We start from the raw sequence: 17,988 nt of genomic DNA, 5'->3' as shown, positions 1-17,988 counted from the left end.
TGTGCAAACCTCTTTGAGATTCTGCTTTCAATTCTTTTGGATATATTTCCAGAAGTGGGATTGCTGGATCATATGGTAGTTCTATTTTTACATTTTTTAGGAACCGCCATACTGATTTCCACAGTGGCTGCACCATTTTAGGCTTCACTGTTAGGACCTCCTGCATTTGTACTTTCATTTCTTAGTCGACTCTCAGTACCTCGGTGAGGTGTTACCGTCCCCGTTTGACAGAAGAAGTTGCTGAGGCTAGACTTGCCCAAACCCAGCCCTGTCCAGCAACCTGTGGCAGAACAACGGCCAGGATGGAGGCCGCCTGGCTCCCTCCTGAGACTCAGTCCACCCCAGACACTCACCCCCTCACCCCTGCACCAACACTCATAGACCTCGGCAGTGGGGTTGTGAAGGGCAGCCAGAGGGCAACTCTGAGAGGGAGGGTCTGAAGCTCCCAGGATCAGGGTCCTTCCCTCTGAATGTCAGGGCTTAGAAGGCCTTCCTGACCTCCAGCTGGCTTCCCAAACCACAATGCTGCTTGGTCTGGGTAACAAACATGGATGCAGTAGGCCCAGTGGCATGGCCCAGTGACATTGCCCAGTGGCGCAGGGGGGCCTGTAAGGAGGCAGAGAGTTTCCTCAGCTGTGTAAGCACGCAGGCCCAGCACAGCCAGGACTGTTTTATTCAGGAGAAACAGAAAGTCCAGACTCTTATGAGCAATTCCCTGATTTTACTAAAGTGTGTCTGACCTGAAGCTTCAGTGTGATGTTTGACTTGGTTCACCCTTCTCTTCATTTAATGGAAGGGAAACTGAGGCCCAAAGAAGGGAGGGAAGAGCCCAGGTCTCCTGCCTCCCGGCCACATTCCTCCTGGGGCAGAAGCACATTTCCAAGGGGCCACAGAGACAGCTGGTGCCCACCTCCCCACTCCTCCCAACCCCCAGCCACCACAGGTTGCTTCAAGTCTTTCCTGGATGCTGATCCAGTGGAATCCTGAGAGCTGGTGGCACCGTATGTCACTGAAGCCAGCCTCTCCCCTGGTGTCCTGTCTGGGCAGAGAGGGACAGGGGATGGAATCTGCTGGTTTCAACCGCAAGCTAACTCTCACTATTATAACGACCCAAAGGGCCCTCTTTAACAGATGAGAAAACTGAGGCTAAGCGGCCATGGTCAGTGAATGGCAGCAGCAGGCATTTGAACCCAGGTCTGTACTGACTCAAGTTCTTGCTTTTAACCTCAGAGCCACATTTCTCTCTGCCCCAGGATCTCCATCCATGTGCAGGAGACAGACACCCCTGGGGAGCTGCTTGTGACACGAGGCGGCAGCCTCAGAACCACGACCCCTGCAGAGGCTCCAGCAGCTGTCCATCCAGGTGAGCAGGACTCACCTGGGCCCAGGTGCTGTCCCCAGGCCCCTGGGACTGAGTCAGGAAAACATATCCCAAAAGGAGCCGGGGTGTTTTCCCCACTGTGGAAGCGGAGCAGCGATTGCGGAGCAAAGGCCAAAGAGAAGCAGGGGTCTGGGCCCGAGCCCGCCATGGCACCAAGCAGGGCCTGGAGGGACAAGGGAGCCGATGCCAGGACCCCGGGCCCGCAGCAGGACACAGGCCCAGGAGCAGGGAGCCCTGAGCCTGGAAAAGACTGCACAGCCAGGGGCACGAGCAGAGCCGAAGCAGGAAGGAGGACACCCCCGGGAGCTGAGGCGGGCAGCCTGATTCTGGGTAAGTGAGGGCATTGCTGTGTGCCCCCGAGGTGAGTGAGTTTGAAAGGCCTACTCTGGGGGGCCTCCCTGAAGCTTCCAGGGAGAGAGAATGTGGGTCTTGGGGAGTCCAAGACAGGGAACAGCCTGCCAGCACATCCCAGGGCTGGACACCAAGGCACGGAGATGCAGCAGGCTGAGCTCATGTTGGCTCTAGCCATTGGAGAGGAGGGAACCCATGGGGCTCAACTCGGATTTCTCAAAGCCACCTGTCTGCCCGATACTATTGGTATCATTCTGGATTGAGACAAGGAAGGCTCCTGTTAAAAAGCAAATCCATTAACTGGTATATATAACCCACTCTCAGCCATTTGCACCCAGTGGGCTGACTGTCATCCAGGATCGGGAAGGGGCTGCTGACCTGCTTTCTGTCCCAATGGTGGTGGGAGGCGTCCTTGTGTTCCTGTGACCCAAAGGGCCTCAACTCCTCCAGCCCTTAGGGCCACACCCTCATTGGTCTGAGCCCTCATCCCATATGGCTGCTGGAAGGCCACCATTTGCTGACTCCCTGTCCCAGAATTTCTGGAGGTCCCTGAGGAAGGGCTGAGGGTTCTGCAGGGTCCTGGTGCCCCTTGCCAGTTCCGGGCTCCACAGTTGCCCTGTGCTGTGCTCTGACTTCTCTGGTTGCTTCCTCTCCCCTTGTATGACCTGGTCCAGATGTGGACACAGGCCTCCCTTAATTCCTGAAACACAGCTGAGAGCAGGCTGTGACTTTAGAGTCTTTTCTGAGACTTGAGATGGTGATAAAGCCAACGTTAGCTGAGGACTCCCTGTGAGCCAAACCTCGGGCATTTGTGGTGGCGTTTACCCTCACAGGCCTGTGGAGTGGGGACACGTGAAACATAGGAGGGGCTGAGAAGCACGTTTAAGGTCACAAGGTCAGTGCTGACAGAGCCAGGATCCGACGGTTGGGCTCCGGAACAGAAGGCAGTTACTTTGCAGCGAAGGAGACTTCAGACTGGAATTCTAGATGTGGATTCCCGGCGACACACCCAGAATCCAGGCTTTCCAGGGGCCCAGGAAACAACACAACCGTGCAAATGTTACCCCCTTGTAGTCTAGGGCTTGGGCTCACCTTTGCAGACACAAAAAAGATACACAATATGCTCTCAAAGCAAATTCAGTCTTCTACTTTGGGGAGCAGAAAGTTGCTCGTAAGACAAACTAAGAGAAAATAGAAGTATTTCCCCTGCTCTGGGTCCAGGGTTGCGGAGGTCATGGAGTTGTCCCTGGAACACTCTGAGTGCTCCCTCGATAAGCCCCCAACAAACTGGCAGAAGCCGTTTTTGAACCAAGTGGGTCTGGGACTGGGGGTGGGGGGAGCTGAGAGGTGGGGACGGCACGAAGGAGGCTCACAGGCTGCTGTCTCCCGAACAGACGACAGTCCAGCCCCGCCAGCCCCCTTCGAGCATCGGGTGGTGAGTGTCAGGGAGACCTCGACCTCAGCGGGCTACACAGTGTGCCAGCACGAAGTCCTGGGAGGGTAAGCTGGCCTTCTGCCTTGATGAGGGGCGGGGCAACTGGACAGCTGGGTGCCGCTGATGGTTCTCGGGAACCGAGTGATGGAGCCCCCGCCAGAAGGGGGATGCCCCGCGCTGCATGAGAGTGAGCGCAGAGCTCACAAAGAGTGGGTGAGGAGATATCCGCGGAGCGCAGGAGGGCCCGCATGGCGTGAGCGAGATGAAGCGTAGGGTGCAGGAGGGCCCACAGTGCGGGCCGGAGACCCGTGTACTGGAGGTGGCACGGGAGCCGACATGGGGTGGGGTAGGAGGGATGTCCTCTAGGGTGCAGGACGGCCCGGGTGGTGTGGGTGGAGAGAACACCCCCTGGGGTGCAGGGTGGCCTGGGTTCTGTGGGTCGGGGGGACACCCTCTGGGGTTCAGGATGGCCCACACATATGGGGTGAAGAAGCTCTTTTCCAGGTTCAGAGCCCGTGTGACGTGGGGGTGGTGACTGATAACTCTGGGGTGCAGGGTAATCGCTGTGGTGTGTGCGGAGCAGAGGTAGGACCAGAAAGCCCAGGGTCCAGGATGGGGCTGGCCCATCACGTGCGGGGTGTGCTTCTGGGGCTCTGAGACTGCTCTGTCATCATATCTCTGCAGGGGCCGGTTTGGCCAGGTCCACAGATGCACGGAGAAGGCCACGGGCCTCTCGCTGGCAGCCAAGATCATCAAAGTGAAGAGTGCCAAGGACCGGGTGAGGTTTTTGCCCCACGCCGGTGGGTGTCCTGGGCCAAGCTCAGGATTCCTTCACTTCCCCCTGGGCCACCCTGGGCCCCACACTGCCCCAGACCCCTCCACTCTGAGCAGGAAACCCAGCCACCTTTCCTGCCTCTTTTCCATGACTCCCACACTCCAGTTAGCAGGTCACTTTGCACCCTGGGCAACAGGTCCTCCTGGACCTCCAGGGTTCCTTTGTGGGCCTCAGGTTTCCTATCTGTGAAATGGGTGGGCCCTTGCTGTTGTAAGAAGCTGGTGTGGGTGGTGAGTTGAGGAAAGCTGGTGTGAGAACAGAAAATGAGGATGCAGGGTGGGGGGGGTGTGTGTCTTGGGAAGGGCAGCTGACTTCTCTTCCTGACCCTTTTCTTGGAAACTCCTCTCCCCTTTGGCTCCACAAGGAGGATGTGAAGAACGAGATCAACATCATGAACCAGCTCAGCCATGTGAACCTGATCCAGCTCTACGATGCCTTTGAGAGCAAGAACAGTTTTACCCTTGTCATGGAGTAGTGAGCATGGGAGGCGGGGCCGGGGCTCGGGGTGGGGCTGGGAGCTGAGATTCCAGCAAAACTCTCCCTTTCCTTCCCCTCTCAGTGACACCCAGGGAAAGGCATCACCTCCTCTGCCTGACCTCCAACATAGAGCACAGAGGACAAAGCTATTTGTCACAAACCAGCAGCCAGTGAGGCTGATTTGACCTGCAGATATTGTTTTGGCCTACACAAGTTTTAGTAATTTTGATTTAGTTGTTAACTAAATTTAGTTGTTAGTCAGAAATTGGGAAATTTCACATTAAAACCTAGATGTCTAGCTTTTCTTGCAAATATAAAAGATCTAGTAATGCTGGATCTACATTTCCAGTTGGAAATGGTGTGATGGAGCTCATAGTAACTGACCTTTGTAGACGGGGCAACCAAACTCCCATTTGCTACAGTCCCTACCACTTCCAACTACCCATGACGTTGAGGCCAGGGGCTCAGGGGACATTTATTATTGTGCTTGTGTTGCTGTCTTTCTTCTGGTAAGACTGAGGAGAGTGAAATATTTGTCATGTCAGTTCTCTATAAAAAGTGGAAAAAGAAGTTAGACTAAGGGCTATGTGTTCTAAGAAAAGTTTTGTCTTACATCTGGTCTGATTTGTCCACTTAGGGTTCTTGCCATGTAGGTACTAATTGGTCCCTGTAGGCCAATGAGTTTACAACCTTGGCCTAGAGTATCAAGAATGAGTATCCGGAGTGAGCCTGGATGATCAACACTGCAAATAAGCCCCAGTCTCCCAGTTGGCCCAACACTTCCTTTTTACCACCCATACTCTGAGCTGGGAATGGACCAGAGCAAGGGTCCCTGTAAAACCCCAGATGGCAGTGGCACCCTTGGGCTCACCTGGTGATGAGTGGACCAGTCTTCTGAGAGCCTTGCTCAGTCAGTGCCTGCCTCTTCCTTTGCCCTGGCAGTGTGGATGGGGGTGAGCTCTTTGACCGGATCACAGAAGAGAAGTACCACCTGACTGAACTGGATGTGGTGGTGTTCACCAAGCAGATCTGCGAGGGTGTGCAATACCTCCATCAGCAGTACGTCCTGCACTTGGACCTCAAGGTCAGGCTCCGCCCTGAGCATGTGGCGGGTGGGTGCCCCGGTTCTTGAGCCTCTGCTGCTCTCTCATCTTTGAGAGCTCTGTCAGCACCCAATCCTGGCTTCCATTCCTTGCTCTGCCATTGCCTACTTCTGGAGTCTAGGGCAGGCCAAGTCTCTGAGCCTTGGTTCCTCCATCTGTGACATGTGGAAAATAGGTACCTCATTAAGTGTTCTTTGAAGATCAAATGATACAGTGACTTTTTCTATAAAAAAAAAATCTCTAAGATTAGTTTTTAAAAATTAAAATAGAAACATATGCATGTGGTAACAAATATAGACAATATAGAATTGTATGAAATGCACAGTGAAAGTTCTTCCCACTCAGTCTCTGTGCTGAGAGGTCTTCTTTATTAGCAATTTGGCATGACAAACACACACACACAAAAGGGATCATACTATACACCTCATTTTTAAACTTGCCCTTTTTAGTTAACAGTATACTGTAGACATCTTTTCTCATTCTTTTTAAGGGCCATGGTATAGTCCATTGAATGAATGCATTACAGCTTCTTTTGTCTACTTGACAAAAAGTAAGCACGTGGTAGCCATTCTTTTCTTTCTTTTTTGTACATGGGTTTATTTCTGGGATGTCTATTCTGTTCCACTGATCTACATGTCTGCCTTTTTATGCCGATATTATACTATTTTGATTAGTGTAGCTTAGTTATAGTTTGAAATCAGGAAGTGTGATGCCTCCAATTTTTTAGATTCTACTTATAACTGAGATCATACAGTAAGTGTCTTTCTCTGTCTGACTTATTTCACTTTGCATAATGCCGTCAAGTTCCATTTTGTGACAAATGGCAGAATTTCCTTCTTTTTATGGCTGAATAATATTCCACTGTGTGTGTATGTATATATATATATGTGTGTGTGTGTATGTATATATATATATATATATACATACACACACACACATATATATATATACCACATTTTAAAAATCCATTCATCTGTTCATGGACACTTAAGTTGTATCCATGTCTTGACTACTGTAAATAATTCTGCAATGAATATGTGGGTACAAATATCTCTTCAAAATAGTGATTTGGTTTCCTTTGGATATATACCCAGAAGTGAATTGTTAGATCACATTGTAGTTCTATTTTTAATTTTTTGAGGAACCTCCACACTGTTTCCATAATGACTGCACCAATTTATTAATACATTCCCACCAACAGTGCACAATGTTTCCCTTTTCTCTACATCCTCACCAACACTTGTTATGTCTTGTTTTTTTTTTTGATGACATACATTCTAACAGGTTTAAAATGATATCTCATTGTGGTTTTGATTTGCATGGTGGCCATTGCTGTGGTTTTTCTACTCCATTGGCACAACAGGAAGATATTTCTCTACTACCCCTGTCAGGAATTTCAGTGGCTCCCCACAGAAGATGGGAAGTGTGTTGTCTGGACCTACATGTGTACACATTGCTCCTTCTGACCATCTTTCCTGATAAAGTTGTGGTACTATGAAAAATGGTGGAGATGGTGGGGAATTGGCCTCAAGCTTCCCTGCTTACTAGAGCTAATTCCAGAGCCTCTGGACCAGCTGCTTGTGGGATGAGCAGTTAGGAGAAGCTAGGATTCTGCTCTGTGATTCAGGGTCAATGAACAGCCTTTGGGGCAACGCCTGTGACACTACAGCAGGAGACAATTATTGCCAAGGTCTGTTTCCCATCCAGAAGCAGGGCTTGTGTTACTTCAGCCTCTTCCTGACCATGAAATCTTGCATAAGTTTCTTGATCTTATTGATTGATTTTGCATAAGCTCATCAATTGAAAAGTGGGGAATGATAATACCTATCTACTAGGAATGTTGGTTGATTTAAAATATGGAGAAAGAGCTCAGAGCTGCACTGTCCAATATAATAGACACTAACCACATTTGCCTTTTTTTTTTCTTTCTTTCTTTTTTCTTTTCTTTGTTTTTTTTTTTTTTTTTTTGACTGTGCCGTGTGGCATCTTCGTTCCCCAACCAGGGATCAAACTCGTGCCCCCTGAAGTGGAAGTGTGGAGTCTTAATCATTGGACTGCCAGGGAAGCCCCACATTTGACTATTAAGCTCTTGAAATATAACTAGTGTGAGTGAGGAACTGAATTTTAAATTTTATTAATTTAAATCTAAAAATTGACACGATTAAATTATTGAAAAACATTAAGTATATTTGGAACAATTTCAATATGTTAATTTGCTTTTCAAAAGCTATAAATTTCATGAAATCTAAATACAAATAATTCATGAGATCTAAATACATCTAAAGTATTTCTGATGAAAATTTAGTGTCTGATTTGATATGTGCTATAAATGTAAAATGCATACTGGACTTCAAAAGCAATATAATAAAAATAATGGAAAATGTTTCATCAATATTTTTTATTTTGATAACCTATTGAAATGATAGTGTTTTTGATATATCAGGCCAAATAAAATAATTATTAAAATTAAGTTTTAGAAAACACTTTGAGATGAATGAAAATGAGAATACAACATGCCAAGACTTATGGGGGTGCATCTAAACTAGGAATGAAATTTGTAGCTGCAAACACTTATATATTGAAAAGAAGATCTCAAACCTATAATCTAACATTCCATCTTAAGAAACTAGAAAAAGAAGAGCAAGCTAAACTCAAAGCAAGCAGAGGATACAAATAAGAAAGATCAGAGCAGAAATAATTGAAACAGAGAACAGAGAAACAGTAGAGAAAATCAATGAAACCAAAAGTTGGTTCTTTGAAAAGATCAATAAATTGACAAATCTTTAGCTATATTGAACTAGAGAGAAGACTCAAATTACTAAAATGAATGGAATGAAAGAGGGGACATCACTACCAGCCTTACAGAAAAAAAAAAAAGATTATGGGCTTCCCTGGTGGCGCAGTGGTTGAGAATCTGCCTGCCAATGCAGGGGACATGGGTTCGAGCCCTGGTCTGGGAAGATCCCACATGCCGCGGAGCAACTAGGCCCGTGAGTCACAACTACTGAGCCTGTGCATCTGGAGCCTGTGCTCCGCAACAAGAGAGGCCACAATAGTGAGAGGCCTGTGCATCGCGATGAAGAGTGGCCCCCACTTGCCACAACTAGAGAAAGCCCTCGCACAGAAACGAAGACCCAACACAGCCAAAAATAATAAAATAATAAATAAATAATAAATAAATTAAAAAAAAAGATTATAAGGGAATGTTATGAAAAATTGTATGCCAGTAAATTAGATAATGTAGATGAAATGGATGAATTCCCCCAAAAGACATAAACTTCCGAAAACTCACTCAAAAGGAATAGAAAACCTGAATAGACTTATAACAAGTAAAACAATCAAATTAGTGTAAAAAACTACCCATAAAGAAAAGCCTAGGCCCATATGGCTTCATCGGTGAATTCTACCAAATGTTTAAAGAATTAATACCAATCCTTCACAAACTGTTCCAAAAATTAGAAGAGAATAAAGCACTTCCTCACTCATTTTATGAGACCAGACTTATCCTGATTCCAAAACCAGGCAGACATCACTTCTTGTGATGAAACTGCAGACAAATATCCCTTATGAATATAGATGTAAAAATTCTCAATAAAATATTAGTAAACTGAATACAGCAACATATAAAAAGGATTATACACATCACAAAGTGGGATTTGTCCCAAGAATGCAAGGTTGGTTTAATATATGAAAAATCAATCAATGTAATATGCCATATTAAAAGAATAAAGGACAACATCACATGATCATTTTAGTAGCTGCAGAAAAATCACTTGACAAAATCAAACAACTTTTCATTATGAAAACACTAAACAAATTAGGTATAGAAGAGAACTCCTTAACCTGATAAAGGCCATCTATGAAAAACGCACAGCTAATATTAAACTTAATGGTAAAATGTTGAATGTTTTCCTCTTAACATCAGGAACAAGACATGGATGTATATTCTTGCCATTTCTATTAAACATTGTACTTGTGGTTCTAACCAGGGCAATTAGGCAAGAGAATAAATAAAAGACATCCAGATTGGAGAGGAAGAAGTAAAATTCTATTCACAGATGACATGATTTTGTATATAGAAAATCCTAAGGAGGGTGGAGGGAAACTATTAGAACTAATAAATGAGTTCAGCAATGTTGTAGGATGTAAGATGTAAAAATCAATTGTATTTCCATACATTAGCAGTCGACATTCTGTAAATATAATTAAGAAAACTATTTCATTTACAGTAGCATCAGAAAGAATAAAATACTTAGAAATGAATTTGACCAAAGATGTATAAGCCTTATATTCTGAAAACTATGAAACATTGTTGAAAGAAATTAAAGATGGCATAAGTAAATGGAAAGACATCCTATATTCATAGATCAGAAAACTTAATATTGTTAAGATGGCAATACTCTCCAAAATGATCTGTATGTTCAGTGCAATCCTATCAAAATCACAGCTGGCTTCTTTGCAGAAATTAATGATCTAATCCTAAAATTCAGATGGAAATTTATGGGACCCAGAATAGCAAAAACAATCTTGATAAAGAAGGACAAAGTTGGACGACTCACATTTCCCAACTTCAAAACTTACTACTAAGCTACAGAAATCAAAACTGTGTTATGACGTAAGGACAGACAGACAGATCAATGAAATACAATTGAGAGTCCAGAATTAAACCCTTATATTTTTGGTCAATAGATTTTTGCAAAAAGTGCCATGACAATTCAATGGGCAAAGAATAGTCTTTTCAACAAATGGTGCTGGGACACCATGCTTGATATCCACATGAAAGTTGAACCCCTACCTCATAATATATACAAAAATTAACTCAAAATGGATATAGACCTAAATGTAAGAGCTAAAACTATAAAGTTCTTAGAAGAAAGCATAGGAGTATATTATATATGAGTCAAAGGCTCAAGCTAGAAGAGCAAAGTTGATAAATTAGACTTCATCAAAATTAAAAACCTTTATGTTTTGAAGGACACCATAATGAAAATGAAATAGCAGCCCACAGAATGGGAGAAAATATTTTCAAATCATATATCTGATAAAGGACTTGCATCTAGGGTATATAAAGAACTCTTACAACTCAATGAGAAAGACAAATTTGAAAATGGGCAAAGAATTTGAATAGACATTTATCCAATGAGGATATAAAAATGGCCAATAAGCACATGAAAAGATTTTTAACATCATTAGTCAAAAGAGAAATGTAAATCAAAACTACAATGAGATACTATTTCACACCCATTGGATTAGCTAAAATAAAAAATAAAAATGGCAGACAAGAAGTGTTAGCTAGGATTTGGAGAAATTGGAACTCTCATACATTGCTGGTGGGATTGTAAAGTTGTGCATCCACTTTAGAAAACAATTTGGCAGTTCCTATAATGTTAAACAAAGAGTTATCATCATATGACCCAGCAATTTCACTTCTAGGCATATACTCAAGAATTGAAAACACAAGTCAACACAAAAACTTGTACACAAATGTCCTTAGCAGCGTTATGCATAATAGCCAAAAAGTAGAAACAACCCCAATGTTTACTAACTAATGAATAGATAAACAAAATGTGTTAGGTACTGTCCTTACAATGAATATTATTCAGCCATGAAAAGGAATCAAGTATTGGTACATGGATGAACCTTGAAAATATTATGCTGACTGAAAGAAATCAGATGCAAAAGGTCACATATTTATGATTCATACGATTCCATTTATATGAAATGACCAGAATAGGCAAATCTACAGCGATAGAAAATACATTAGTGGTTGCCAGGAGTTGTGGGTGAGGAGGATGGAGAGTGACTGCTAATGAATATGGTGTTTTTTTATTTGAAGTGATGAAAATGTTCTAAAGTTAGATAGTGGTGAACTATCTACTGAAAACCACTGAATTGTACACTTTAAAATGGTAATTTTTTATGATCTAATGTTTTATTATTTATTTATTATTTATGTTTATTATTTATATTTCAATAATGCTTTTAGGAAAATTAAGTTCACTTATTTCTTTTTACTTATTTAATGTGCCTATTAGAAAATTTTGAATTATATATGTAGCTCACATTATATTTCTATTGGACAGTGTTGTTCTAGACCTTATAAAGAAGACATGAAGATTTTTTTTTTTTAGTTTTATTTATTTATTAGAATTTTAAAATTAATTAATTTATTTTTGGCTGCGTTGGGTCTTCGTTGCTGCGTGCGGGCTTTCTCTGGTTGTGGCGGGTGGGGGCTACTCTTCCTTGTGGTGTGCAGGCTTCTCATTGCAGTGGCTTCTCCTGCTGCGGAGCATGGGCTCTAGGTGCGCGGGCTTCAGTAGTTGTGGCAGGCGGTCTCAGTAGTTGTGGCTCTCGCGCTCTAGAGCACAGGCTCAGTAGTTGTGGCGCACAGGCCCAGTTGCTCTGCGGCATGTGGGATCTTCCCTGACCAGGGCTCGAACCCGTGTCCCCTGCATTGGCAGGCAGATTCTTAACCACTGTGCCACCAGGGAAATCCCAAGACATGAAGATTTTTAATCCTCAATTTCCTGAACCTATCTGAGGAATTTCACAACTGCTTTGTAACATAAATAGCAATAAAACCTTCTGTTAGGAGAATTAGTACCTGACATTTGCTTCGTAAGCTGGAAAGTTTTTAATGCATATTATGTCATTTGATCTTCACACCCTCCCAGGAGGAAGGCAGGAAGAGGTTATTATTCCCGTTTTACAGATGGAGACACTGAGTTTCCGGAATGGGAAAGTACTCATCTAGGGCTAGGGACCCTGGTAACGGACCCCTGGACCTCAGGCACTGGCCTTAGGTCTCTAGGTCCTTTATACCATAAGCCCTCCATCTGCCCTCCACCCCTACCCCATCCAAATTTGTCTGGCACAAGCAACGAGAATCGTTCCAGTCTCCCTCAGGGCCTCCAAGCTAATCTGAAACACTTAAGAGAAGTATGTCAAGTCCAGCACCTCCATCCCAAGGGTCACAGCTGTCACCACAAAATGGCAGGTTGACATTTTGCAGCTCTGATCTCCTTGACCAAACTACTGCAGATTTGGTCCCACCCCGGAGATTCTGATGTAATCAGGTCAGGGTTGGGGCCTGGGTGTTGGGACTTTTGAGGACTTCCCTGATGATTCTAGTGTGCAACCAGGGTTTGGAACCGCCACCCCAAGCCAATGGTCACAAACAATCAGCTTGTGGGCCAAATCCGCATCCCAGACATGTCGTGTTTGATTCCTATACGTGATGAATGTATGTTTAAATTGGATTAAGTTGTCAACATTGAAAAGCATGGAATTTTTACTTAAACCTGGATTTCTGGCTTCCCTTGAGGACTGAGGAACTCTGGCGACTGGGCCTGCGTTCCTGTGTGGTAGCCAGTGGCTGGAGCTGAGCAGTGGCTGCGCCTTTACACAGGGCAGGAGTTCTCCAGTTCCCCACCGTTCATACCACTCCTTATTGTCTCACACTAGCCCACATCATTTATTTTCAGTATCTATCCATCCCTATAGGGCTGCCCTCTAGGGCTTTCCCTTGCGGGCTGGGAAACTGAGGCCTATTGACAAATAAGTGTGGGAACTCAGACCTTCTTAGCTGTTGATTAAGCTATGCAAACTTCTCTTTCTTTCCCAGCCTGAGAACATACTGTGTGTCAATCAGACGGGACACCAAATTAAGATCATTGACTTCGGGCTGGCCAGAAGGTAAGGGAGTTTTATTTCGGTACTTTGACAGAACTTCTTGGAAACTCTTGGTGGCTCTCTTGGACATGGTTACCCACAACTCAGCCAATTTTTGAGTTTTGGGACTGGTATGAGAAAGCTCTCTCACTGAGGCTGGTGGCCTTCACAAAGACTGCGTAGAGAGGCCTCGTTACTACTGCAGGGGGCGGCTTTGTGCTGCGGGCTCTGCTTCTCCTTAAAAGGCTGTGGGATTAACAGTATTTCAAACCACCTGTGTGAACAGAGAGGGGAGTGACAGTTAAAGGGGGTCACTGAATGGGGGTCTGGGCAGCTCCTTCTATTCGTTCCCCAGGCCTCCTGGGCCAAGATGTACTGGGCTGTGTGATGCATTCATCACCTACCCTGCCCTCCAGAAAATGACTAGGTTAAATAGGATGGTGCCATGGGTAAGAGGTTCTGGGCACTCAGGACTGGGTTAGATCTTGGTAAAATGGTGATACAATGCAGTGCCTGCTGATATGGGCAATTATGAAGTTTAAATGAGATAATACATCAACAGGGAAGACCCATTCTGTGAGAGTGGTTAGGTTCTCAAGTTTCAGTGCATAAAGTGAACATCATATATAATTTAAAAAACATCTTAAAGTCCCTTAAAACACCTAAAGCCTAGTGACATATAGTTTTACTGTTGGATCCTGTCCAGAGTCATGCTTGATGAACACCATGTCTCTGCAGGGCTCTTGCCCATGGCGTGCACGCCCAGTGGTGTGGCTGTAGCAGACCCTTGGCACTGGGAGGGCATCCACAGTCTGTGAAGATGGCAATAAATGTATGTTCATCCTCCAGGCTTCCTCCAGAATTCTATTTCCACCAATAATGACATTTCTCTGAGAATCACATACTTTCTAGATAGGTCTTCACACCATGGCTTCAAATCTTGAAATTTTCTCTTACTCTAATGGTCATTCTCCACACAGAAGTTGTTTTTGTCACTTTCTGAGCCTTGCAGCATCTACCACTCCATCTACAAGGGGAGAAAGGAGCACTTCATCCCCATGGAGGCAGAGCCGTGCCTGAGCTCAGCCTCTGGTGTCCAGCACCGGCCTCCCAGAGGGGGCGTTCAAACCCACAATGGTGGTCTTCCTAGGTCACTTCCCCACCAGTTGGAGAGGTAAATGTCACCTCTTTGCAGGTGTGAAAGGTGCATTTTCAGGGCCCCACATGATGGATGGGAGGCCAAGTGTGGTATTGGAGCAACAGCAGAGGGAAGTTCTTATCACCCCGCTGTACCTTCAGGGTCCGCACTACACAGCGTACTGCATTTCATGAACAGTCCCAAATCCCCCAACCCAGATGCCTAAAAATCACACTCAATCCATCATGTAAAAAATTGCTTAATATTTTCCCAAATAATGTTGTATAAAATTGGGATGCATCCTATACACTTGCACACCTTATGCACCAGGGCGTGTTTCTCAACCTATTTTTCATGTCTCCACCTGCCCCACAAAGAGCCTTTTTAACCATTTCTTTCCTAATCCCTCGGTCCCCTCCTCATGAAATGCAATGCCACAGGTGTATTGTGTATCTGTTTATATACTGTGGCCCTTTGGAGAGCCGCAGACCGTTGTAATAGCTAAGATTTTTTGCCCTCCCCCCAAGAACCACTGTTCCCTCACTGTGGGGCAATATATTCTTCATCCAGACCTCACACACTAGTGTATGCAGGACCCTACCAAATGCCGGGTGGCCAATCGCCAAATGAGGATTTACAGTGACACACTGTGAATTCAGAGCAAGAAGTAACCACCTGAGGTTCCTGGAGTCTGGGACGTCTCCGAGCAGCCAGAAGAGACGAATGGACAGGGTTTTGTTACCTGCAGGCAGTAGTGTTCTGGTAAATGTTTAACAACCCGCTGCGTCTGGGGCGTGAGAGGAGGTGGGGTTGATTTGTAACCTTTGCTAACTTTGGCTGATTTCAAGCTACCGACATGACGTCACTGAGTGCAGAGTTGGGAGGAGACGTGCACCATGGGCTCTCGTGCACCCGTGAGAACCGGCTCCAGCACGACTCTGCGTGGAGCGGGGCAGGAGGGATAGTGTCAGTGGGACCAAGAATAGGGTGCATACTGCGCATGAGCAGGCTGGCCTGGGGAAGTCAGGAGCTGTGGGTGGGACTGGGGGAGGAAGACACAGTAGAAGATGAGGGCACTAACGGGCCATCCTGAGTAGGGAGGCTCAGAGGTTGGAATGGTATCCAATAGGCCATTGAGTCTCTGGTGGGAGGTGAAAAGGGTTGTAGGCCAATTTACCGAAAATCGATTAATCAAAATCTATCCCCAATACACACTACTATATATAAAATAGGTAACCAACAAGGGCCAACTGTATAGCACAGGGAACTATAGTCAATATTTTGTAATAACCTATAATGGAAAAGAATCTAAAAAGGAATATATATATATATAAAACTGAATCACTTTGCTTTACACCTGAAACGAACACAACATTGTAAATCTACTATATTTCAATAAAAATTTTAAAAAATCTATTCCAAACTGTCAGTCAAATTTGTTAATCTGGTTAAGGGCATTAATGGCAATAATTTTGCCAGTGGGACCAGAGGTAGAGGGCAAGTTCAAGAAAATAAACACAGGGAGCCATATTTTTAATTTTTTAATTTTTTAATTTTTTGGCCACATGGCATGTGGGATCTTAGTTCCCTGACCAGGGATCGAACCTGCACCCCCTGCATTGGGAGCACGGAGTCTTACCTACTAGACCACCAGGGAACTCCCAGGGAGCCATATTTAAGAGAAAGCCACCCACGAAAAACTGCTGGGCACTGGAGAAGTGCAGGTGTCAGAAAACGTGCTAATCAGGAAATTGCACTTAGTGGAACTGGGCTGACAGGTTCACAGGTTCTGGCTGTGAGATGAAAGGAAAACATCAAAAGCATCCTCAATAGTCTGGCAAACTGGTCATTCAGCACAAAGATTCTTTGGCAAATTGGTTTTTGATAAATTGACCTGCTTCCTGGGAAGTGTGTCCTTCTAAAAGGAGGGACCTGTGGGGAGAATGTGCAGGTTGAGAGAGCATGCTTTATGCTCCAGAATAGTTAAATGTTTGTAAAGAGGGAGGAAATGACAAATTTTCCCCATAACACGAACTATAGAAAGTGCAGTTGTATTTTTGGGTGGGGCTGTGAGAAGGCGCTGAGATTGTGAGTGGAGGTATGACCCCCAGTAGAGGGGGGACATACAAATCTTCAGAGACTCTGACATCCAGCAAGAGGAACCAGTTTTACACCAGGCTGGGTGGTGAGAGTCATCAGTGGGTCTGAGTAGGGACATGTCAAGGGGTCGAGAATGGAGACAGAGTGGGAAGTATCTTGTTTAATTATCTTGGTCTCCAGAATGTTGGGTGCAGGGATGAGCCTCCTGACTCCCAGTGTAGTGCTCAGACTGGAATCTAAGTCCATTTCATCAGATCCTTTGGCAGGGCGAGGAGGTGCCTATCTCAGACCTTATGAGGCTACAACCTCATATGTGACCTTATGGTCACAGAGGGCCTCGTGCTGGGAATCTGGAGAGGGGTGTCTTAGTAGATATTTTGACACAGCTTTGGGGTGGATGGATCAGTTAACTATTGCTACAGTACTGTTGTATAACAAATCACCCCCAAACGCAGTGACTTAAAACACCAATTGTTTATTTTCCTCCACACATTTTCGAGTCAGCTGGGTAGTTAGTAGGCTGGACCCAACTTGTACTAGCTCATGATAAGGAATCTTGTAAGCCAGTTGTTAAACATGGCCATTATTAAAAATTAAATTGTATAAACGTTATCAGTAGAAGTGAAGTATACCAAATTTATATATTCAGGAGAATGTGAAACTTATACCATTGATTGTTAAAGGGTTTTAAAAGCTTTTTATTACATTTGGTAACAAAATTCTAGGCTTAGTTGTAAAATCCTGGGTTAACTATCATTTGGAAATTTAAATATACATTACAGTAAACATTTAGAAAATGTTTTTCTGAAATGTTCCATCTAGGTCAATGAACTTGTCTGTAGAAGTCTTTTATAAGGATAAAAAAAATTAAATTGTATAAGCTTACAATTAAAGAAATTATTTAAAAACAAAGATATTACATTTTAAAAAGTTAACACTTCCTAATTCACTACATTTCACAATTATTTATGCTCATGAGTTTATTTACGCCGATTGTTATCTATATGGTGGAAAGACTATAGAATAGTGTGCTATTGCCGATCTCTTCCCAGCTCTTCATTCAGTGACACGGTGATGGTACTTTTAAATCAGACACGGTGAAATCAGTATTTACACAATTGGCAAATGCTACAAATCAAAACTTAAAAGAAAATCAGATAGCTGGTTGTTAAACTTTTACCCACACACCACTGGTTGGGAGTCACTGATCTAGGCTGAGTTGAACTGGGCTTGGATGCAGGTCAGTGAGGACAGGTCTGTTCCAGGGTGTCTCTCATTCTCTTCTCATGGTGATGGCCGAGGAGCAAGAGGGCACGCTCCTACAGCCTAGCTTGGAATTGGCCCACCGTCATGTCCACCCACATTCCACTGGCCAAAGCAGCTCATGTGGCCAAGCTCAACATCAATGAATGGGATGGGGCAATATATGCCATCTCTAGTGGAAGGAACTACAAAGTCACATGATACAGGATGTGGCTGTGGGGCAGATGAAGCAGT

The 17,988-nt window shown here is 44.6% G+C and overlaps 1 protein-coding gene across 3 annotated transcripts in view; it reads left to right on the top strand.

Annotated features, from left to right (window-relative positions):
* MYLK3 (myosin light chain kinase 3) overlaps nt 1-17,988 on the top strand; it is a 57,585-nt gene that overhangs the window by 26,029 nt on the left and 13,568 nt on the right. For all 3 annotated transcript variants that reach the window (XM_059903885.1, XM_059903886.1, XM_059903884.1), the window contains exons 4-9: nt 1,254-1,711; nt 3,127-3,232; nt 3,852-3,945; nt 4,367-4,476; nt 5,422-5,563; nt 13,207-13,277. In XM_059903885.1, coding sequence (XP_059759868.1) covers nt 1,254-1,711; nt 3,127-3,232; nt 3,852-3,945; nt 4,367-4,476; nt 5,422-5,563; nt 13,207-13,277 — 981 coding nt within the window. The remainder of the gene's footprint in view (nt 1-1,253; nt 1,712-3,126; nt 3,233-3,851; nt 3,946-4,366; nt 4,477-5,421; nt 5,564-13,206; nt 13,278-17,988) is intronic.

This window comes from Balaenoptera ricei, chromosome 19 (assembly GCF_028023285.1).
Source record: "Balaenoptera ricei isolate mBalRic1 chromosome 19, mBalRic1.hap2, whole genome shotgun sequence".
Lineage (NCBI taxonomy): Eukaryota > Metazoa > Chordata > Mammalia > Artiodactyla > Balaenopteridae > Balaenoptera > Balaenoptera ricei.
This window is presented reverse-complemented; position numbering and strand designations above follow the sequence as displayed.